Source organism: Emydura macquarii, unplaced genomic scaffold (genome assembly GCF_026122565.2).
Source record: "Emydura macquarii macquarii isolate MOO-44397 ecotype Brisbane River unplaced genomic scaffold, CSIRO-AGI_Emac_v2 contig_1253, whole genome shotgun sequence".
NCBI lineage: Eukaryota > Metazoa > Chordata > Testudines > Chelidae > Emydura > Emydura macquarii.
The window spans coordinates 50,089,291-50,113,232 of NW_027131390.1; the positions used below are offsets into that span (position 1 = coordinate 50,089,291).

General features: G+C 39.8%; 1 protein-coding gene across 2 annotated transcripts; it reads left to right on the forward strand.

The window, feature by feature from the left end:
• The first annotated feature begins 741 nt into the window (after positions 1-741).
• On the forward strand, positions 742-21,472 carry MYL1 (myosin light chain 1). Of its 2 annotated transcripts, none has more exons than XM_067548729.1 (7): positions 742-984; positions 14,201-14,228; positions 17,493-17,636; positions 18,935-19,108; positions 19,663-19,740; positions 20,369-20,421; positions 21,165-21,472. In XM_067548729.1, the coding sequence occupies exons 1-6, from the start codon at positions 847-849 to the stop codon at positions 20,395-20,397; spliced, it is 591 nt and encodes a 196-aa protein (XP_067404830.1). In that variant the 5' UTR covers positions 742-846; the 3' UTR covers positions 20,398-20,421; positions 21,165-21,472. The 2 variants fall into 2 exon arrangements, with proteins under 2 accessions (XP_067404830.1, XP_067404832.1); XM_067548731.1 differs by lacking the exons at positions 742-984; positions 14,201-14,228 and adding exons at positions 13,003-13,104; positions 13,916-13,940.
• Positions 21,473-23,942: the final 2,470 nt, after the last annotated feature.

Below are 23,942 nucleotides of genomic sequence, written 5' to 3' on the forward strand. Positions count from 1 at the left end.
GTGAATCTTCATTTTATCTGAGGCTCAGTTCATTGGCTAAAACATGACACTGGATTAAAGGAAGTGATTTTGAATTTTAGACACAACTATATCATAGCTTTTTAGGAGGATAAGAAGGAAGAGGCAGAGCAGCAGGATAGTTCTTAGAGGCTGTTCTCTCTGGCAGAGACACCCAGCTGAAAGCATGAGGGGTTGGTTTTCCATATACGTCTGCTTTATTTTTAAACACCCACAAGTCTTTTCTTGATCAGCACTTTTTTGCAGAGGAAGGAAGCGGAGGAGGAGTAAAGGAGGTTGTAGGAAGGAGGTCAAGGAGGATGGAAATTGGTGATCATCCCAATCCTTAAATTAAAAATTCCATCTTGAAACACAATCCTCTCATAGTGACACATAAGCATGGAGGGGAAAAAAGATTTATGACCTCAGCAGAACTGAAATTCTACCAAGAAAGAATGCAAGTCAATCTGTATTTGAATGTCAACAAGAGATCTGAAACTGACTTTGTCATATTTCTCTCTTCTTTTCATGTATTAAAAAAAATGCAGGGTAGGTTTTTTAAAAAAGGCCACTGAAGTCCCCTGATCTGACGTCGCCCTGACCCTTTATATTCCATTTATAGTCTGAGCCAGAATGACATCCCCCTTGACTAGCAAACTGTCCAATCCAGCGGCATGTGTCAAGATTGTATTAGGCACTAAGTGAAATATATATATGACCTTTTAGTGTTTTACACATTGGGTCCTCCTCCAAGGCTCTGGGCTGTAGATCATCTTGACCACTGCTCCTTACCCAGGAATCACTTTTAAGAGTTTTTGGGGTTCTTTACTTTTTAAACAAACAAACAAAATGGCACCAAAGAAGGACGTTAAGAAAGCTGCACCGGCATCAGCACCGGCACCGGCACCGGCACCAGCTCCCGCCCCAGCACCTGCCCCAGAACCAGCTAAACCCAAAGAACCAGCAATTGATCTCAAGAGCATCAAGGTAAATGGTTGAACTTGTGTGGTCACTGAAAGAGCCCTCAGAACACATATAAGCTGGAAAATTTAGCAGCTCCCTATTGAAACCTGCAGGAAACATTTTCATGTTTCTGGGTTCGGGACAGCAGTGAAATGAATGAGTAACCAGAATGGATTTCCTGATTTATCTGAGCTTTTTATTTATCTAGATTACTGGAAATATCTAAGGCATGGCACACATTTTAATGCAAAAGCAAAGCCTGGCAAGCTCAAAAAAATTTTAACCTAGTGTCTAGTGTAGCTTTTATCTTATCAACATCAGCCTGGCCTGAGTCATTGCCTATTCAGTGGAGCTGCATGTAAGGAACTCTAAAGGAAAAAGTTATTATATATATATATATAACAACAATATAATCTCACATACACACACACAAAATTAGATGCCTGAAAACCGAATTAGTGAGACTAGAAACTCAACTCCTTCCCTCCCGCTATTTCAAAGTGACTCATTACTTTGCAACTTTCATTCTGAACTCCTTTCCAAATTTTTGGAAGCAGCAATTAACTCTTTAGTCCTGAGCGCATTTATTTGACAGCTGCTTTGCTTATTCTCCATAAAAGACAACTTTGGCAATTCCACCCATTTCCTTTTAGCTTTGCTACTACAAACATTGATAAATGAGATCATGAGGTGGAAAACCTTTAAGGGAAACGTTTCAGTGACTATATTTCTCATCTTCATGCTTTTGTTCGTAATTTACTAGTTCCTGCAAAGTGAAACTAACAAACAGGGAACGCCTTTCAGAGTTTTTTCTTAGATTGCAGATTAATCTGAATTCACATTTTCTTTGGCTTTTGCATGCTGATATTAAGCTAAGTTGATTGTTGATTTTTGACTTGACACTCTAAAGAGAACTGTCTGCAAGGAGGAATTCTGTATTTGGGAAAGGGAGATGGAGAAGATGAAGGAGACAGATCAACCTGTATTTCTGAGCAATATTATAAATAGTCATTCCCCACCTACCTGGGAAGCTTCTTGGTCAGATTACCAATTTGGGAAACTCTACATAAGTCCTGCCTAATATGGACAACTGCAGGGTAGAGGATTCAGAAACAATTCTGATAACTCCTTCTCCTTCCTTTAGTCACAAAACACCCATAATGAATTATGTTAACTAACACATACAGCGTGGTGTTTCCTGACTCTTGGCTTTCAGACACTTTCTGATCTATTTGTTTATTGAAATCTTTTAAGTTTACTTTAATTTTCACAGCCTGATCTTAAATGTTAAGTCAATATTTCATTTAAACAAAAAAAAATTCCAGAGTGGATAAAACAATATTTATCTACCTATTGATTCTGAACTGATCAATGAAACAAAAATTAAAAGCCATTTTAAAACACTCAGAATGGTCATAATAAAGGCTGAGAACACAATCCCACCATCTTTGGCAATATTTTCTAAAACTAGATTAAACCTTTCACTTTTACAAACATCCAGTTATGAGGAGGAATGTGGGCTGGATTCTCTACTAAATTATTTAAATTGATGTGATGGCTGCATGTGTCCAGTTCATTAGGAGAAAATAGAATTTTCAACCCCAGTGATCCTAGCTAATCTATCTTTGCATAAATAGACAACTGTATATTACCATCTAAAAAATTAAAGCTGATCTTTCAGGCACCTCAGCAGTTCAGCATGACCCCATTCTTCGCTCATGCGGCTCCATATTACACTGGAGATAAACAGCTATTGGTCACAAAGCAATGGCTCTGCATGTAGTCTGATTGGTATTGGTAACAGAATATAGCCCATCTGTACCCGGAGTCATGATGTTTTAGAATAAAAGAATTCTATCTTTACTCCTTAAGAAAAAAAAGTCCTGTCTGCATAAAAAAGAGACCCTCCTCCTTTTTAAAATAAAAATACTAATAAGACAGTATGTATGAGGTAGGTATGTACTATTATTCCCATTTTCAAATGGGGAAACTGAGTCAAAGATGTTAGGTGACTTTCATACAGTCAAAGAATGAACACATGACAGAAACAGGCATGGATCTAATGAATTTCTATGGCCCAGTTCTGTGCTCTGACCACTAATCTCCACTCCTACAAATGTCTCCTTTTTTCCCCCTCTAGCTAAGTACTTCTGGCTCCTATCAACAAAGTACTTCCTAATCATTAGTGTATTTAACTTCCCAGCAGCCTCACAGAGGCAGGGAAATATTTCCCCATAACTGAGGCACAGAGAGGTTGACTTACTCAGGGTGAGACAAGAAGCTTGCGGCAGAGACAGGCATTAAACACAGGTCTTTTGAGTCAGGTTAGTGCTTTAATCACAAGAACATACGGCCTCCTTCTAGTTCAATGGGGTAAATGTCAGGAAAAGTGTGGCACCATTGTCGTTCAAGCTGCTGAGCCAAAGGAAAACTTCTATAATTAAGAATTTCCACCCAGACTCTTAACAAGGGCTTATGAAAAACCAGAGCTTCCTACTTTATTGTAAAACTAAGCCCCAAGTCAGAAGATACGACTAAGAAGCAGAAGTCAGCAGATGCTTATTGCTTTACAAATGCATCAGATACAATATTATTGTAAAATGACTCAGGACAAGATTTTCAAAATCTTACTGCTGATTTTGGGCACCTTATCTGAGACACGTTAAAGTGGCCTGGCTTTCAGGATGTGCTGAGCACTCACCCTCTAAAAGGCAGGGCCCTTTAAGATGAAGACACCCAAAAATCCATTTTGGAAAGCTTGGCACACACTTCATCCCATTCCTTACTATCAGCCGTCCTTGCATCTTACATGAACTCAGGCAAAGGCAAATATGTAGCAGCTCATTTGAGCTGTCAGGGGCTGGTGCCAAATGTACTGCTTTTTAGCACCATCTATTGACTAAAAATTGATTAGCATTGATGCTGCTCTAAGATGGGAATAAACATTCTACCTACTCCTTAAACTCTGTCCCGTTCTTGACTGATAGCAGGTTAGCATGTGATAACAAAGGATGAGGTAGGCTGGGAAAAATGGGGGAAGTAAGTGGTAGGGTTAAGAAGATGAGGACATATATTTTGTTCCAGCTCAGATGTATGAGGCACTATTTGTCCCCATACAGAGAATAACAAATATTCAGAAACCCAGTTTCCCAAAACCTTTCAACGATGGGTTTTTATTATAGTTTGTTATTGATTACTGCCACGCTTAATGATTTTAATATCAGGTGTACGGGTCAATACAGCAAACATAATATGAATGTATAAGCGAAGGCAGAGAAACTGTGTGCACAAAAGGAACCAGTAGCGATTAAGGAAAAGCGTGTCAAGTCTTGTCAATTCCATAAGAATACCAGTAACTTTGCAGTCACGGATGTGATGACAGATATTCAATGATTGCAATGGAAGTTAGGAGCCTAAATACTTTTATGGATCTTGGCCTGGGTGAGTAGAGGTACTTTAGCTCATTCATGCTCTCTCTCAAGAGAATATGTCTTAAAACAAATACGACCAACCAGACAATTGTATGATTTACAGACTGCTTAAATACAAAGAGTAGGCTTCTGCTACATCAAATGCTTTCTTTCCTAGCCCTTCCAATGAAAACAAAGGTTTGAATTATCGTTTAAAATGTGCGGCATAACATTATGCTTTGCCTATGTGTACATTCATTGGCACAGCATTACAGTCATTGGTATTTAACAAGTGACTTGCAAGGCATTTTGAGCTATCTCAAAAATAACAGGTGCCGTAAAATCAAATTATTGTCTTGTATATTACTGCACTGCAAAAAAAAAAAAAAAAGGAAAACTGTACATATTGTAGCTAGTCCTCCAGAAAGTGCAGAACTGTCCAGATGCTGTTTGATATATCCACTGTGCCAAACTCTGCAACCTCTCCTACTCAGGCCAGATTTTGGCATTCTTTGCAGGTAGGGGAAGTTCTATTTGTGCAGTTTCACCTTCACTTCCTTTCATGTGAAATGTCCCACCCAGAGTGCCTTAGCAGTCATTGAACCAGATGCTGAGCAGGTGCAAACCAGCACAGCTTCCAACTTCAGTGTTTTCTATCCAGATACTGGAGACAGTGGGCTTGATTCTCCATTTTCTTGCACCCTATGTAATCATTTAAACTTGTGTAAAGTGAGTGTAAAATGCTACTATCCTCTGGTAGTATTATACATGCACTTCATACATAAGGTTCAAGGCAACAGAGAACTAGTCCCAGGATCTCCAGTGTTTGAATGGAGACAGGCTCTCTGCTGCTTTAGCACTATAAATGACATCGGTTTTGGAAACATGGCCTCCCAAACATGGCATTATCAGGACTGAAACCCCAGCCTGGTGAGCAATATTATACTGCACATCTTCAAATTTTAAAAAGTCATCCTCGGAAACTGGTTACTGCATGACGCATGAGAAAACCTGTTGCATGGTTGTGAACTGTAATTTTTTTTAATAGATGACTCTTAAGATGGTATAAAGTGCTTCTCAAATTTTCCTTATCTCTTGTTGCATTCACTATTCAAGCAGGTCGTCTCTGAATGGACATTGCCAGGGGTGTAACAAGAGAGGTAAACTGCTAAATGCATTGACAGAAAGCTTCTAGGATGGTGAACTTCAGTACAACCAACCACTCTATGGTTAATGCAACTGCAAATGCCAGTTGAATGAGAGAGAATACATTGCAGACTCAGTGCCTTTGGTGCTACAGATTAAGGAACTTGGATGTAAATTATAACTCAATTCAGTTCACAATGATTTCTTTTGAAACTAGTAGATTCTGGACTCTTTGCCCAGGTCCTCAGCTAAGGCCTGATCCAATGTCCACTGAAATCTATGAAAAAACAACCACTGACTCGGCTGTATGTTGGATCAGGCCGCTAGTGCCTAGAGCTACCCACTGCGGCGGGGGGGTCTTTAAAGGTGAACAAGCCACTTTTGCACTCCCCAATCCTATGCTGGTTCCACAGTAGGCCAGTCCCCTGACATAAATCTGACCAAGGGGATGCTACAGCATATCGGGATCACTGTGAGGCAGGAAAGACCAAGCCATGCCCTTTCCCACACCCATACACCAGGTTATAACTGCTTTACACCTGCTGAGGATTCTCTATTCTCTTTGTACCAGTGGCACAAAGCGGCCTTAATGCAGAGGATAACCCAGACCTCAGAATCAAATTGATTCTGAAATCCTGTCATGTGAAAAACAAAATTCACTGCAGGTGACATGTTGAAGACTACCTGTTTTGCCAAAACAAAAGTTTATCTGACAATAAAATTGGGGTGGGGGGAGTTCAACTTGGATTTTTCATAAATTTCCTCTGTACAAGGAACTTCTCACAGGTGAAACCTGGCTTTGCTTGTAGCAAATCTCTCATTCCCATGTTTGCTAACCTGAAAACCTTTTTGTTAAGTAGTTTGTGTCAGTTTCCCTTTCTTACTAATTTGCATATTTCAGTGGTGTTTAAAACAAGAAAATAGTACCAACTGTAAACATCTGAAGAAAATTATCACAAATTTTTGCCAGGAATAATGGAAATTAAGATAAATTACATAAAGGGCTAAATTGTCCAAAATCCAAAATAGCCTGTTTTGCTGATGATAGCAATTAAAGGGGAAAAATCTGTAGTTCGAAACAGCTCCACTCTCTGGAATATTATTGTAATACTCTTTGTCAGAGATACATAGAAACTAAAAATATGAGTTGGGCTCACATAAGCTGGTTGAAGAAAGGTTATTTATTTAGCCAGTGAGTAGGAAAGAAATAAGTAATCTGTAAGAAGATATGAGCTATCCACAGTAGAAATTCTCGCTTAACTTCCCTGATGTTATATTTGGATCTTATAGTAGTTACCAAATAGTAACCTTCAACTGGCTGGCTTATTATACCAGGCAACTGGGTGGGGAACTTTTTGCCTTCACATAAAAAAAGTCAAGATTTTCCCATCCCAAATGGGGACAAAACCCAAAAATCTCAAAAGTTTTCACAAACTGAAAATCTGGGGGGAGGGGGAAGGAGTTTTGTTTCAAATTTGACTATTTTTTAAAAAAATTATTATAATTGATTTGCTTACATTTTGAATGGGAAAGTTGGAATTTTTCATTTCGAAAATGTCAAAACAAAACATTTCAGCTATTTTTTCAAAACGTTGACAGGTCAAGAAACATGGCAAAAGTAAATCTTTCCCATGATAAGTTTCGGTTTCAACAAATCAGCATTTTCTGACACACAAATTTTTGTCAACAAATTCCCGACCAGCTCCATTGCACAGTACTTGAATGTCAAGCAGCAATAGCTCAAGTAATGTTAATATACTAACATGACCACTGGGAGGCATATAAAAACAACTAATCCATTTGAGACTATCACTAGATGTCAACAGCATTGAATTTCCTACTCACATCCTCTAGAAATTCATGCAAAGCGAAACACAATTAGAAAAGGGACACTTTTACAAATTAGCCCAAATGAATGCTACTTCCCTCTGAAAAGCTAATGGAATCTATACAAAATGATACCATCAGCACAGCAGCTGTACCACATTTTGCTTGCAAGCATTTTAATACTGCAAATGAGTTGATCAGCTAGTTTCATCCAAAAGTTGCTCCATAACAGCCAAGTATCGCAATATGCAGTGTTGTTGTAGCCGTGTTGGGACTGTAATATATTTCTGACTTTGCATGGAAAGATTTAAACAAACAAATTCATCTGTATTTAAGTCCTTTAGATTTAAAGATGCATCTGACCTTTTATTTTATAGAGGCAATTCTGATGATATAATCAGATGCATTCATTTTTATTGTCTTCTTTTATTGTATCAGCAGGGACTTATTATAAAACTAGAACCTTTGTTCCTTGGGCATTAATCTGCTCCTGATGGATGGACTAAATCCATTAGGCCTAAATTCTCCTCTCCCTTGAGCCAGTGTAAATGAGGGGTAACTACACTAAAGTTAACCGAGTTACACCAATTTGAGACCAGTGTAAATGCGAAGGAGAGGATCCCTGCTTTTTAGTGAGGCAATTGTGGCTTCTGTGAGGCATATAATCCTCTGTGTATCAATCAATTAGGTGCAGTGAAGAGATAGCATTTGCAGTTACACTAGATAGTGTCAAAATGTTATTGGTGATCAGTTATCATGCTGCAGGGCATTAGCAGATTGTCAGCTAAGGTCCAGAGAAATTTTTCCCCAGTATATGATGTTGAAGAATTAATATATTCTGAGGGCTTCAAAACTTCCTCTGAGACATCCAGTATATGGTAGGCCATTGCCAGACACACAGCATTTTCAACTATAATGATGGACCGCCTATCAAGTCCTGTTCCAGTGATTTCAATGTCTGAGAGTTCTATGGGTTGGCTCCTCCACACTTGATCACTCCGGGAATCAATGAAGTCATGCAGGTAGAAAGCCAGTGTCACCATGTGGAAAAGGTGGCCCTTAGGACTTTGCCGTTATTTGTCTTGTATTAGGCCTGATATATACTAGAAAAGGAGATTGGCTTAACTGCGTCACTGAGGGGTGTGAAATCCACACCCTTAAGTGGTGTAGTTAAGCCAACCTAAGTCCCCACATAGACATCACTAAGTCAATGGAAGAATTCATCTCGGGGAGATGGATTACCTATGCCATTGAGAAAACCCCTCCTGTCAGAGTAGATAGTGTCTACACTAAAGCACTACAATGGTGCAGCTGAAGCACTGCACATGTAGATCAGTCCTTGGTTTCCAGCAGCCTCAACCAGGGCTAGGCTTTGTACATCAATATAGCAAAAAGATGGATTCTACCCCCAAAAGTGGGGCATACGCCAGGAGGAGTAGATGAAATCTCCACTTACAAAGCCTCATCCTCCAGTGTTTTTCACCTTGTGCAGGCATTTTACCCCTGTGCAAAATGAATGTAAAGCGAGCGCTACCAGATCAAAACTGATAGCATTTCATCCCCACTTTACACTAGTGTAAATGGCTTTGCACAGTGGCAGGCTGTGGGGCACTGGGTAGCCTGCTTTCAAGTCAATAGCCATTTTTTATTCCTAGGAAGTCAGAAAAAAGCAAACCCTGAAAATATGCTATTTAACAGCCATTATGCCTGTACAGAATATCATAGAAATTGGGGATGAAAATGGCCTATTGCATTAGTGTTGGTCATCTAGCCACCACCCTAGCCAGTTCAGGTTTGTTCCTACAGCATTTTGTCCAGTCTGGTCTTAAAATGATTTAAGTGACTGGGCTCCCACTGGGGTTTGGGAGAATATTTCACAGTCTAACAGACCTCACTGTCAGGACTTTCCTTTGCCCTTTTTCATGCATTGCAACCCACACCTCTTGGAACACTGCACCAGTGGTTCTTGGCCTTTTCTATGCTGCAGCCCCCTTTGCACACTAGGAGCACTCCCACGCTCTCAATCTGGGATCTAGTCAGGACCCCACATTGGATAGGGTGGTCACAAACCCCACACCTCAACAGTGTCCTTCCCTTTTTTGGTGTTAAAATCCTGCAGCTCCATCTAGATAGTTATCTGATCATACATAGTTATTATTGAGTAAAGCAATCATAATTCAGATCCTTAGGTCTCTCCATACATTGCAATCCCTCCAGCCCTTTCATTATTTTTGTTCTTATTTTACATATTTCTCTGCAATTTGAGTATCTTCCCATGGGGTCCTTCAGTCTTTGCATAGTCTGACAATACAGAAATAGTTATTCACAAAAGATCAGATCTTTCAAAAGCCAGAGAACATTTTACAAACCTCACCAAACATCAGTGCAGAACTAGAAATAGGACCACAAAGCATGTTACGTGAATAGCAATAAACTAAAAATCGATGTTTAATTTTTTTTAATATGTTTTTGCGATATTTTCCCACTAAAGGCCATGTTCCATTGCCCTTTCTCCCACTGAGTAGTACTTTACTCCTGGAGAAGTCCGATTAAAGTCAGGGGGACGATACTAGCATAAGGCAATATTCAGTAGAAGTGAAGATATCAGAATCTGTCTCTAAATCAAAAATTTTGCTTAGTGCATTTTAATATAGAATCTGTAACAATATGGGAGATGTCTCTGGCATATCAATTTTTCCCCAGCTGAGCCAAAGCCTATTGAAGTCAGTGAGTCTTTTCATTGACTTCAAATGGTTTTGGCTCAGGCCCCTGTTTCACACACACTGTTAATCCATGCAAGTCAGCAGCATCCTTCAGAGCCCATCAAAGCCATATAGAGGCACTAAAATGCCAATCCAGTCATCAGTTCCGTAAGGTGCAACCCTTATGCCTCTGATTGCAGGATCAATGCCGACATGTGCCTCCATCCCCTCTCCATACAACTCCTAGAGTCTGGAAGTAGAACGGATTGAATATAAAATGTGTATGAAAATTTATGTCCAAAAATATTTTTGTTTTCATCAAATATATTTTTGGGATGAAGTTTTTAAGCCAGCTACAGATCTGGTCAGAAAATGGAATAACATTGTCATTAATATTTCTACTGACAAAACACTCCAGGTTTTCAACAGCAAAAATCTTTTCAGTGGAGCATCTTCCAGTCAACTCTGCTAGGCAGTAAAGGGCTAAAATTGGAACCTACATTTAAACTCCATAAGCGGCAACAGACTGCATTAGCACTAGCCGAGGAAATCCACTAAATAATATTTTGAGGTTGTAATAATCTTCTAAAAGTTCACATTTCCCCCCGCTCCCATCATTAACCAATTAGAATCTACACCCAAGCTCTGGTCACAGCTTTCTCATTTCTTGCCCCACATCCTCAGCCGATGTGAATTAGTGTAGCCCCACTTCAGAGATATGCCAATGTGCATTAGCTGGGCATCTGACAGCCTCTCAGTGCAGCAGAAAACTGGGCTAAGCTAAACAAGGGCATCAGCCCAGTGTACAATGGCAACCCACCTCTCCACACTTGGGATTCACAGAGCTGATTGGCCATGGGAAGCTCATACAAATGAGTTCCCCACAATCCAAACATTGCTGCTGTCTATCGTGGGTCTGTCCCTGCCCACTTCCCACTCCCCTTCCCGACATTAAATACATAAATAATATAACACCATAATTCATAATAACTGAGGATGTGTGTAACATTTCTCATGTTTGGGAAGACTTCTCAGACACTAGGTCAAACTCATCAGTAATGTAACTAAATAACTCCCCTCTGAAAAAAGGCAAATACCTGTTACCAGCCACGTTTTATAGATGGAGAAACAGAAGCAGAGAAAGCTCAGTAAACCTGCTCAGTGCCACACAGCATATTAGTGTGAGAGCCAACATTTGAATTCAGATCACCAGGCCACATTTCTCCCATAACTTTACCCACCATCCCTCCCATGAGGTGAATGGGAGAGCTTCAGAGCCAAGTTTCCCTGGCTTTCTAGGACACTTCGTATCTTGAGTTTGGAGGTGTAGGCTAGTCTTTTCTCTGGTTATTAGAGGCAGTCACAAGGGTGACTAGACCTGTGCCACTTACCACTCCTTCCCAGTACACACCTAGGACTGCTCCACTTGCTAGCCTACCATGAAGTCCTCTACTTTCCACCTTGGAACATGAGATTGGGGGCCCAACCCTCCACCACTACGAACAGGCACTCTCCCAATTTCCAAAATCTCCCACAAGCCCCCCACCCCTGGGAAAAGTGTGTCAATTCCCCCTTCAGCATGCCAAAACCTTCTTGAGCTCCCCTTTCCCCACAAGGGAACTATACAATTTGCTTTCTAGGTCTCCCCCTGGAGAGATGGAGGGATTCCTGCTCCCAGTCAGTGCTGGAGGCTGCTACCCACCATCACTGCTGTGGGTGGGTGGGTGGGTGAGTGGGAGCTCACCAAGTTGATTTTCCCCCCTTGTCTTTTCTTTCCTTCCACTCCCAAGCATTGTTATGTGTGGAAAACGAAGACATTGGGGGAACCTTCAGCCTGATGTCACCTTCATCCATCTTTGAAATTAAACTGTCAACCAGGAAATATAAATTGAGGGGTTTAGGGTCACACAGCCCCTAAATGTTTTCCTCATGCCTAACAGTTATCAATGAGCCAGAGAAAAGTGAACCTTCTAGTCTGCCCATTTCCGCCACATTAGTGGGTCAGGCAACATACTATGTATGTCCATCACATCCTGTCATGTCATTAGAAAGAGATTAGTACAGCCATGCAAGCTCCCAACTAGTTTCACTTTGCTCTATATAAAGAAGAAGTCCTGCACAATCTAGACCTCTATAGAAGCAGAGACTAGGAAATCAGTAGGCTCCTTAAAAATGAATTACCCATTGGCATACAATATATTAACTTCAATTACAACCTCAGCAATGGAGAGGGTCCAAACATTCTGATACATTTTCTAGTAAAAATGTTCCTCGAGATACTGGGCTGAGTAGGTCAAGTCAACCTTTAAAGGGAAGAAAGGATGGATCAGGTAGTTGTTCAGAATCATCATTGACATTATTAAAGTCAGAACTAAACCAATAACTGTCCTGCAGGCTAGTAGTATTTGCACACCATAATGCCCAACTGCAGCACCACATCGGCACAATAAGAGCCTGATTCAAAGCAAGCTGAAGTCAAGAGAAGTCTTTCTACTGATTTCAAAGGGCTTCTGACCAAGCACCAAGTCTGCTGGCTGGAAAACCTCAGCCTGTTCAAGTATCCACTGCTTCCTGGGCGGGGGGGTGGGGGTGTTCAAGAATCCGTATGAGAAAATGTAAAACTAGCCAGATGGACAAACATAGAGCTTCTCCCTCTCTGTGGCCTGTTGAACAAATAGGAGCTCTTCAGAAAAAGAAACCCAAAGTAGGTCAAGAAGGAATATACCTTCTTTATGTTACATATCTAGAAAGTGCTGACAAGATTCAAACCTCCCTGAATCTTGTCTCTCCCTGCCCCTTTCTGGCCACCTAAAAATAGCCACAGTAAAATGTCTGTCAAGAAATGGATCTATCCCTTTGCCCTAAGAAAGCTAAAGAACTCTACAAGGGGAGTGGCTGCTTCATTCTGACACCCGAGCTGGCTGTGATGTCACAGCCTTTACATAAATAATAAGAAGAAAAGCAAGGGAAGAAGGACCACTCTCTCAGGGACTCAAGAAGCCCTCAACCAATTCCTCCAGCCCATCTGCTACTCTTCTTTTCCAACCATCTCAATCATGGTGGGTCCACAGGACAGCTAATTCTTTATAGTGAGCCAATCATTTTAATCAGTGTATCTGGCTTGCAGTTTGGGTTAGACCTAGGGGGAAAGAAGGCCAGAAAAAACAGTTTAGTTTGCGGTAGGAAGCCAAGCAAGCAGAGACCTCTAAAGATTTTATTTTGGCCTTGGGGGAAAAGTGAAGCTTAATGGATTATGCTAGGTTGTCCAGTTAATCTTGTTTCTTACACTGGCTAGTGGTAGCAATGTAGCTCTTATAACTTTAAACTGAATGGAGACTATCACAGTATTCTATGCTAATTTTTTTGTATATGATGCAATCTGTTGTGGTTGCAAAGGAACCATATAACAACATAGTACCGTAGGAACGAAGTGCTGATAAACAACTAATTCAGAAAGAAGAAGGATTTAATGTGTAGGTTTATTTGCTATCCTAATGTTGAGCTGCTGGTTAAGCAATGATACTTCAAATGATCTCAATATTGTGTGTCTGTAGTAAAATGATAAATGGCTGGAAGTACATTAACAATTTCTTTCTTTGTTAAGAGATGTTTGACTCGTTGCTTAAGCTGCAGCCCTGGTTTTACCCTCAATATACATTTCAACAGAATCTTTAAATAGTCTTGTGATGCATTTTTTACCAAGCAGACACTCGCTAATATGACTAGTCATGGCCTAGTTACATTTGGCAGGACAGGGATGTTAGAACTCTCAGCTACCTTTTCTACCTGTGCTATTTTCTTTCTTCTGTCAATGCATTTTCAACAGTACTAGTTCTCTTTTTCTCTCTCTTTTTTCCCTCCCAATTGCAGTCCTTCAGTGCTGACCAGGTTGCCGGTAAGTGGAACAGGAATTGAACTTCCGTAGTACTGGGGTAATACTACGAAATACTAGATGTTCCCTAGTCTAACCAGAACTTTCTTCATTGCTAATCTGTTGGTATCCAAGATACAGCTGAGAATCGGACAAAACAAACTCATTTTTTGCCCCTTTGAAAGATGACTCATGGAGGTAGTTGGATGCTTTAAAATCCAACAGTTCCCTCCCCACCCCCCTTTTTTTAAAGCTATTTTTTGTGATTGATTTCTTTCCAACAGATCGAGTTCTCCCAGGAACAGCAGGATGGTAAGTCACAAGACAGTCAATAATATACCTATATGTGCATTCTGATAAAAGATGCTGCTAGAAAGTTTAACCTTAAGGAAGAAAGGAGGCCAGACCTTCAGCTGATATAAATCAGTATAGCTCCACTGACTACACAGGAGTCATGCTGACTTATACCAGCTAAGGAGCTGACCCTGGATGTCCAGGTCAGTTGTTCTTCTTTCATGGTGTAGAACAGCAACTACAGTTTCACCTGAAGTTGATTGAGCTGGATCCTGGTTTGATCCAGGTCACTTATTTGTATGTTTACATTCTGCCTAATCTGCCAGGTACATAGGCCCAATAGGACCTCTAATATGGCCATCTGTACCTGGTACATCTTCTTCAAAGTGTGTCATTGATGTGTCAAATGGATGCTAAGAAGCAATTTTTAATCGTAAGGAACTAGGCCAACACAGGAGAAGGGAAAAGCAAAGCTGAAAAATTAACTTAGTTGCAGTTCCACTGGATTGTTATTTACATTAATGGAAGATTAAAAAGCTCTATGAAATACCTGCTTTTCACTCTTGGCTGCGAGATGATATGAGAAAGAAGAGAGCTGTATTGCTGTAAATACACTTATGAAGCATGGAAGTAGTTCACAAATTACTCAAGTACACTGGTGTGCATAATAATCTAGATGTATTGCTATCCTATGCTCGCTGCTGTATTTCTTGCTGCTATATCAGTAGCTAGCAAACTACAGGATTATTCAGTTAAATCTGCAGTCTTCCTAAACAGGTCTGGCTTAAATCTTGAAGTTTTAGAAATTCCCCTTTGAAGAGCATAAAATCTGCCTCAGGAGTGTTCTTAAATATCCTAATGGACACATTTTGGTTATGTTAAATAATATAATGTAGGTTAAAAACAGCAAAACCCCAGTACAAAATGAAGTGGATCCTTGCTGTGAATAGCTCCTGTTTTGAGGATAGGTATAAAGGACCAACTAGAAAACAAAAAAATGACAGAAAGGGAAAAATCATCAGCTGAAGACAGACCTAAATCATGAAGTCTCAAGCTGAACTTCCTGGTCCAGATTCTGCTTTCAGTAAAACCAGAGTTCAACAAAAGTTACTATTGAAGTCAACTGAGTTACACCAGTTTGAGATCAGAACCAGGCCCTCTGGTTACAAACACTCCTGATCATTAAGGGGATTGATTTGGACTTAAGCCTAATTATAAATAGGGAACTTTCACAAAGGGGTTGGGAATGGTTATGGAAAAATTGTGTCAACTGGAATGCTTGTGTATAACAAAGCAGCAGCTTTTCCAGCCTCCATCCTGCTATTTCAAAGTAACCAGCTGTTGCAAAGTTGTGATGACTGATCCAAGTAATAGAGCAATTAAAGGCCACTTAGGAAAAAGAACTTGGAATACATTAACCCTACCCATTACAACTATTCGAGTGTGTTATAAAATCAGCAGCTGAGCATAACATTGTTTGGGGCCAGATTTTGGACTTGCCTAAACCAGTATAAATCAGGACTAGCGCCACAGAATTGAATGGAGGAACACTGGGGGAAAAGTGTCAGTGAGAGATTATAATCGGGCCCTTTTCACTGAACTGGGAAGCAGCATCAATGAATATTAAACCCATTTTTAATTTTAAAAAAATCAAGAGAGGAAAAAATACAGTCTTGGAACACTGTGTTCTTGCTGGTGGCAAAAAAGGAGTCACATTTTAAACTTAGCTCTGGATAAATATCTTTAACACACAAGATGAAGGGCCAGATCAGCTGGCATACATCCATCGGTCAAGTTCCATAGACTTCCACCTCTGGGAAACAGCCAACACAAAGTCTGTAGATTACAAGATGCTGATTCGTACAACCCCAAAATGCCCAAATGTTATAGCCTGCAATAAAAGGAGAGTAAGGGGAGAGAGCTAGCAGCAATGCATTATAGGTCTCAACATATTAGACAGTAAAGGGATTAATTTTGGATGTGTCATATTGCAGTCTAGCAGAACCACATACTGCATCAGCAGTTTAACTGAGTGGCAGTAACTCCTCCAGGCAGACTGTATATGGAGAGCTGGAGCTAGCACCAAAATACATCAGTTTCACGTGTCCCTGAGAAAGATGAATTAAGACATAATTTGGCATGTGGCTTTGACCTAAGTCTGTCCCAAGACAGAAAGAACAGCCACCTATATACAGTACAAATCAATGCCTTGAACCTCTGAAGTGCGTTTTCAAAATGAATAAGCAGCTATAGTGAAATGCACAAATTAGTCCACATTGCACTTAAAACACAGGATGGTCAAACTTTTGTCTGTTAAATTACAGTAGATCTATGGCATAGATGATACCGTTCTTGACAAAACTAAGTCAAATGAGATGGATCTTTATCTAAGTTATTTATCACAATCCTATTAAAGTACAAAATAAAAATTATTAAAGTGGGGCATAGCAGTTGAAGATGAAGACTGAGAATGCTATGAACAGGATTTTTCACATTCATTTTTAATGGAAGAAATGTCAGTGTTCCAAGGTCTCAACTGGCAATTGGAAAATAAATGGATATCTATCATCTTGGGGAGATTTGATTCAATCAGAATGTACTGGCATTGCAAACTATACAAGCATTGCCAAAGAAAGAAAGAAACAGACCCCCCGGGTACTGTTATGTGTGGGAATGACCCACCCAGGATGGGTACAATGTTATATGAGATAACAGATGTGGATAGACGTTTCATAGCAATACAACATTGTGAGAGAAAGCAAGGGGTAAATTTCAAATATGTCAAATTTCATGTTAACAGCCATACTGCTGAGAAACAGCTATACAGCTGAATCTCAGTCTGAGTCTTTCAAAGCAGACAGGGCTCTTGTACTGCAAGGAGCTTTTGCAAAAGGTTTTCATCTCCTTGGTGAAATAAAAATCAAAAAGATTATTCAAGAACTTCTACTGATGGGCTGGGTAAAGAAACTTGTTCATGAATGGAGACATTTATAGCAAGCGCATCTTCCCTGGCACTTAAAGTAACCACATGGGGCAATTACGAAACTACTGTTGGCTATTAGAGCCAGGAAAGAGATGAAAGGTGGATAGAAGAAAGTTAAAAATAGTTATACTAAAATGTCATAGGATGTGAAGTTTTGCTTGAGACCATAGGCCAAAGTCTCTGCCGGTCTAACTCTACTGACTTCAGTGGCAGAGAATCTGGCCACAGGTTTTTGTCAATACTGGCTACTTAATAGTGAGCTGCCCATCTCATCTAACCCTCTCATTTCCTCCTTGCAGACTTCAAGGATGCTTTCCTCCTCTTTGACAGGACAGGTGAAGGCAAGATTGTCTTAAGCCAGGTTGGTGATATCATCCGTGCTCTGGGACAGAACCCTACAAATGCTGAGATCAAGAAGATCCTGGGCAACCCCAGCAATGAAGGTAACTATCTTACAGACTGTAGGCTCCTGATGCAGAAATGCCATCCCTGCCCAGTTAGGGAATAGTAAACTAAGCAAACGTGCTGTGTAGGTGCGTATTCATAAGGCTTTTTTTAATGTACAAGCTCTGGTAGCAAAGTCAGCAGAGTCTGTAATATTGGCAAACGGAACATTTCCAGATCCACAAAAAGAAAACAGATCTTAGCTCTGATCTGAAGAGATTTCAGTATGTGAGTAATTTGAAATTAGCAGGACTACTCTTGAATGTAAATTTAGACATGTGCTTGTGTCTTTGCAGAATTGGGGCCTTTGAGATGAAATGCAAAGTGACTACTAATTTGGACTCATTGCATATGTAATAAATGTCATCTGTGCTCTTATTAAATGTCAACTTTCATTTTATACTATAATACATACACAGGATTTTCAAGAGGAGGAAGAGGAGAAATTAATGTCTCTGGAGTGTCCTTAACTTGTGGAATTTCCTGACTGAGGCCCCAATCCTGCAATGAGCTCTGTGCGAACAACTCCAGCCCCAAGCCCCGTTGTAGGCAAAGGGGTATGACGAAGCAGAGCAGTTTGAAAGACCAAGAGCTAAATGCTTAGTGCAGTACCATTTGGAAATTGTTACAGTTACTGCCTTGCACTCTTCCTATTCTGAAATTCCCATATGGCTCTTGAATATGTAACCCCACTCTAAGCACACTGGACCTTGGGCTACAAATATAAAAATTATCAATCAACCAAAAGCACTAATCTGTTCTTTCAATTATACTTAATGTGTAAGCATTTTGCAAAAGTGAGCGGTGCATATTGAGAAACTGAGGCACAGAGGAGATTCTGTGCTCTGCCCCTAAGAAGGGCAGCACAGAACTCACAGGCCAAGAGAAGGTGGGATGGAGGGATTCTAAGGTAGCTTTAAGCTACCTTTTTGCCCTCCCAGTCTTGGGCTGCTCTGGAGAAGCCTCTGGCATAATTTAGACAACCCTGGGGGCCTGTTTAAGTTACAGCTGCCCTATCAATTGCAGCACTTCCCAGAATCTCCACCACACTGTGTCCTGCAGCCTGCTCCCAGAACACTCATCCTGCCCCTACCAAAATCCACCACTGGCTGGAAATATTCAAATCCAAATGAATAATGTCTTTAAGAAAAGTGAAAAGATGAGCAGAGCAGTGGAATGTGGAAAGAAGGGATGCTTGAGGCCGGAGGACCTTTCATATTCCGGCGTGGGGACTCAAGAGAATTCTATAGAACAGCTTTGTCTCCAGTAGTGTTCCAACTAAACACTTTCCTTCCAGAGATGAATGCCAAGAAAATTACATTTGAAGAATTCCTGCCCATGATGCAGGCAGCTTCCAACAACAAGGAACAAGGGAGTTTTGAAGACTTTGTTGAAGGTCTGCGTGTCTTTGACAAAGAGGGCAACGGGACAGTCATGGGTGCTGAACTCCGTCACGTACTGGCTACTCTGGGTAAGGGGTTTTCATTTCTGCGAGGGACTCAAAAAAGCTAGCATTGTTTATGGACATAAGACAGAGCGGGAAGGGGTGTTACAATCAGTGCTGAGACAGGCATAGGACTACAAAACTAGACTAGTGAGTGTTCTGAGTGGTAACATAAAAGGACAGAAGGCAAATAACCCAGTCTAGAGTCTAAGGCAAAAAAATGTTTGTACTATTTCTAGACTCAGTCTAAGAGATAAAAAAAAAAAAAAAAAATACAAGAGACTGAGGAATAGTGAGACAATGCTGTAGATTGCAGGGACAAAGTTATTTGGCCAATGGCCGAGGATTTGGTCCAAGGCTTCCACATCTTGTTGAATAGTGAGTACACTCTTTTTGAGAGCGTGCATGGAGCCCTTACAAGGAAGGGTGAGCCATAACTGAAAGAAACTTTTTTTGAGGATAGAAGGAACCCATGATAACCGAGCAAGAGAGAGCAAAGAAGCTGGCATGCATGCAAGCTTAACATGATTTCTGAAAGTCTATGGGATGTGGAAACGAACCCAATTCTGTCTGTGCTTCAGGGGAGAAGATGAAGGAGGAAGAAGTAGAAGAACTGCTAAAAGGACAGGAAGATTCTAGTGGTTGCATCAACTATGAGGGTAGGTATTACCAGTCAATACCCTCAGCACTCTCTTCTGTTACGCATTTGGTGCCTCTTTCAGAAAGTTTCATGACTGATTGTTTTTAATAGTGGAATCCTTTTATGCCAATAATCAGGGAGTGAGTCAATGAGCCTTCTAGATACATCATTTAGACAAGGCTACAATGAAAAGGGTTACTCCAAAAGACAGCTCTTTAGCAGAGATTGTTAAATAGTTGCACTCAACATGCCTGGCCAGAAATCAGGATACGAAAATAAAGGGCTAAAATTCAGCCACGGCATAAATTGCTTCTGTTTATGCCAAGACTACACTCAGCCCAGAATCTCTAACTTACTTTGGAAGAGTTCAGATTGTAAGTAGAATTAGCCAAAGCCAGAGTGTAGAGGCAACTCTTGATTTGGCACTTATTCAGCTGAGCCACGTCGTAGTGAGAGGGGCGTTTGACTTGCACAGGATTGAAGACTAAGAATTGTATTACAACATCTCAGCAGCTCAGCCTGACCAGTACTACATTTTATCTTAAAAGAAATAGAGCTTGAGTGCCTCAAAACTGTTTAATCTGTGAAATACCTTTAAAATAACACTTCCCCTCCCTACTAATTATCATATCTGTATTATTCCACAGCATTTGTAAGACACATCATGTCTCTTTAAATGGATTTCACAAAATACAATACGGTATGTCCCTCTTATTTGCTTGCTTTACCTTCTCTCCCTTAGACTCTTTGTTTAGTGGCTTCCACCTGCATGTAGCCAGCAGTAATGGATAGTGGTTCCCAAGTGATGATAACTACCAGTCTCTTACTATACAAATCAAGGGAGGATATGTGGTCCAGGGGCAACAGAAAGGAACTGGGAGTTAGAATTCTCTGGTTCCATTCTCAGCTCTACAACTGACTTGCAGTATGACCATGGGCAAGTCCCCTAACCTCAGCCCCAATTTCCCAATCTGTGAAATGATTAAATATCTAACTTATCAGTTAACATGAAAGTGCTGAGGCTTAAGTAGTGGCCTGTATCTTCACTATGATATACAAGAGCTTAATATATAAAAATATTTACTTGAAACTTGCTGTAATCTATGAATATTTTCCGATCACTTTTAAGTCTCCCAAACCTCTTCTTGCAACAAACTTGTAGATTAACATGAAAGGGAGGGGAGAAAATTCATGAACTACAGATAATAATAGTTCCTGAAACTAAATGAAATAATTACTTAAAACCATTTTTTCTGATGATTATAATATCACTGGAGAGAAACTTTTCCAGCTAGTACATGAATCTTCAACATTACCACAAAAAACAAGAAACTTTGAGATCCAAAACTAAGAAATAAAATGCATTGCATGTCACTTTGTAAGTCTTGCTTCTAGAAGAGAAGAGATATCATGGAATCTAACTTTCCCTTCTCTCCTTACCAGAATAAGTTTAGACTCTGAAAACCAGGATGCACTTGAGATTGGCCTCAGTGAAACTCTTCTTCCAACCAGCACCATCAATATGGAAACCACACAGGAGTTATGCCTCCCACCCCAGCACTTTTTTTTTTCAATCAGTAGGTGTCTACATCTCAATCATCATACTGATGCTTCACAAATTGAACATCTGAGGCAAGCTAGATGGAATAAATTGTACAGTTATCAAGCCCAATTATTTCTCTTTCCATGTTGTTTGCCATGAAGCAATGTATCCCCTTGAAAAATGTGACAATAAATCCCTGTGGTCAGTCTGTGGCTATAAAGTCTTTCCTTTCTACCAAGCTGTTCAAATCCCATTCACAACACTACTCAAATCTTAATTTATTTTCTCTGTATATTGTATTTCATAAAATAAAGTATTATGAAAAAATAGTTTTCTTTGGGGGTTGGTTTGCTTAATCTGGATCAAAGTGGTTTTCTCTAGGGATCGGAAGGAGGAGCAATTAGAGAGCCACTCCCTGCATTAGCACCAAGTCGCTCTCTAGAGAAGAAGAGTCATAGTTATTGTCAGAACGCTACGGAAGCCTTTGAGCAGTTCACTGTTCTACAATAGACAGATGCTGGGCTGTTGTACCAGCCCTTCCCTCCTTTTTCTCCTGCCACACACCCAAGTCTCATGCCCATACATGTCCAAGAAGACAGGAAGATGATGGAACAGTAATCTCACAAACAGAGAAGAGATCAATGACAGAATGAGCAGGCCCAGAAATACCATTTAGAGATGAAGGGAAGTGGTCCTCTGGACAGAGGTATATTTATAGATTCTCTTGTGAACTAGAGATTAATTAGTGAACAGAACAAATGATCAAAAGCATATCAATGCCCTGTTAATGGTAATGTATCAGTCAAATCAACCTCATATAGTTTACAGTACAGTATATGACTACAAACTCTGCACTGACAATTAAAGTAATTAAATGCCAAAGCTGCCTTGTTATTGGCATGCCTCTCCCTTAAATGTAGCTCCTTTTCCTTGGGCGCTCATAAAGCTGCTTTAATCCCCTATCCGAGTGTCAGCTTGTTCTATTACAGTCTGACTTAACCTTATTAAGTTACTATGTATGAAATGCCCATAATTCAAGTGATAGCAGGTGCAATGGGGGGGGGGGGGAGTGAAGAGTGACAATAATCCTTAACATGCCAACCAGCTGGAGAAATGACAGGTGGCTAGTTTCTAAGTCTTCAGAAACAACTTATATTTAAACCCTTAACATGCAGGCCAACATGGACAAATTAATCTTAGAATTATTTTTGCATGGAGACTTCAGTCAGCAGGTAATTTATTAGGTTTTCTACATGCACCAGAAGAGAAGCTCAGCTCACTTGTGCACATCTGATGAGAGAGTAGACAAAATGTCTTTATTTAACCTTGCCCTAAAAAGGCAAGGGGAAAAAAAAGAATTAGACAAATTCTGGCAAGTTATTTATAGCAATAAATTATTGGGGGGCTTGACATTCCAGGGAACTGTTAGAGCAAAGCGTTTTTTAAAAGATACAGATCATATATTTAAACACAACTCCTTTACTAATAAACCCCCTAAACTTAATTAAACCCAAAGAAATGATAAAATCTAACTAATTTTCACCACTTATTCTGTTGGTTTACAATAATGTGAAAGAGAAGTGCAAAAGGTATTTCACTATCTAATGTTCATGTATTAGGTAAATGCTTGCGTGTTTGGATTTCCAACACACCAACGAAATACGTAATCTTTTCTTCTCTTTTTTGGAGAAATACTGTGGATTTTATTTTTTTAAAATGACTTTAGGCCCTATCCTGTAAACAGGAACACATGCAAGTAGTGTTACAGAGATCTACATGGGACTATACTGCAATACGTAAAGTTATACACACGCGTGTATGTGTTTTTAGCACCACAACTTTGAGTGCATTTAAAAAAAAACCCGCATCTGTTTAAAACAGAAACCTAGATTTTGAGGTCAAACAAACTTGGCAATATTTCTACAAATAGGAGTTGCAGGCAAGAAACCGAAGCCATTACTGTTCCTACTCCAAACCGAGATGGGCAGGAAGAATTTTACCAAACAGAACATAGATTAATATAGATAACATTCTATTCATGATAATAAGATCAAGTCCTGTGGCATTTTATAGAGTTGGTTTTCCCACTCTGTGAGAGTCTGGATTTAGAAAATTTTTGTTTGACATTTGGAATTCGGAAAATCAAAATTTTGAACATTTTCACAAATGAATAAAGTTTTTTGACTGAGTCAATACAAACGTTTTGTTTAGACTGACCTTTTAAAAACCTCTTTTAGCATAAATTAACTTAATTTTCAAAACAAAAAAATCATTTCAAATTTAAAATGAAACAATTGCAATATTTTTAAAGCTGCATGATTTTACATTTTTTATTTTTTTCAGATCAGGAGAGTCATCAAAACAGACCCTTTTCATGAAGAGTTACAGATTTTATTAATTAACATTTTCCAGTTAAAAAATGTTGTGTCAGAAAATCGCCAACTAATCCTCATATTTTATGTATTGGAGAAGGGGGAAAATATTTGCTTCCCCTTGGAATGATTTAAAGCTTGGACTAGTTATTGAAATACATTTATAATCCCTCCATTCCAGCCACTCACTCACCACCAAGAACACTGAATTCTTGAGGGCGTTGGTTGTCCAATTCAGGCCTCCCACTTTTATTCCTGCACTCTGTGGACAACACAAAAATTACCACTGCAGTTGACATCTTCAGA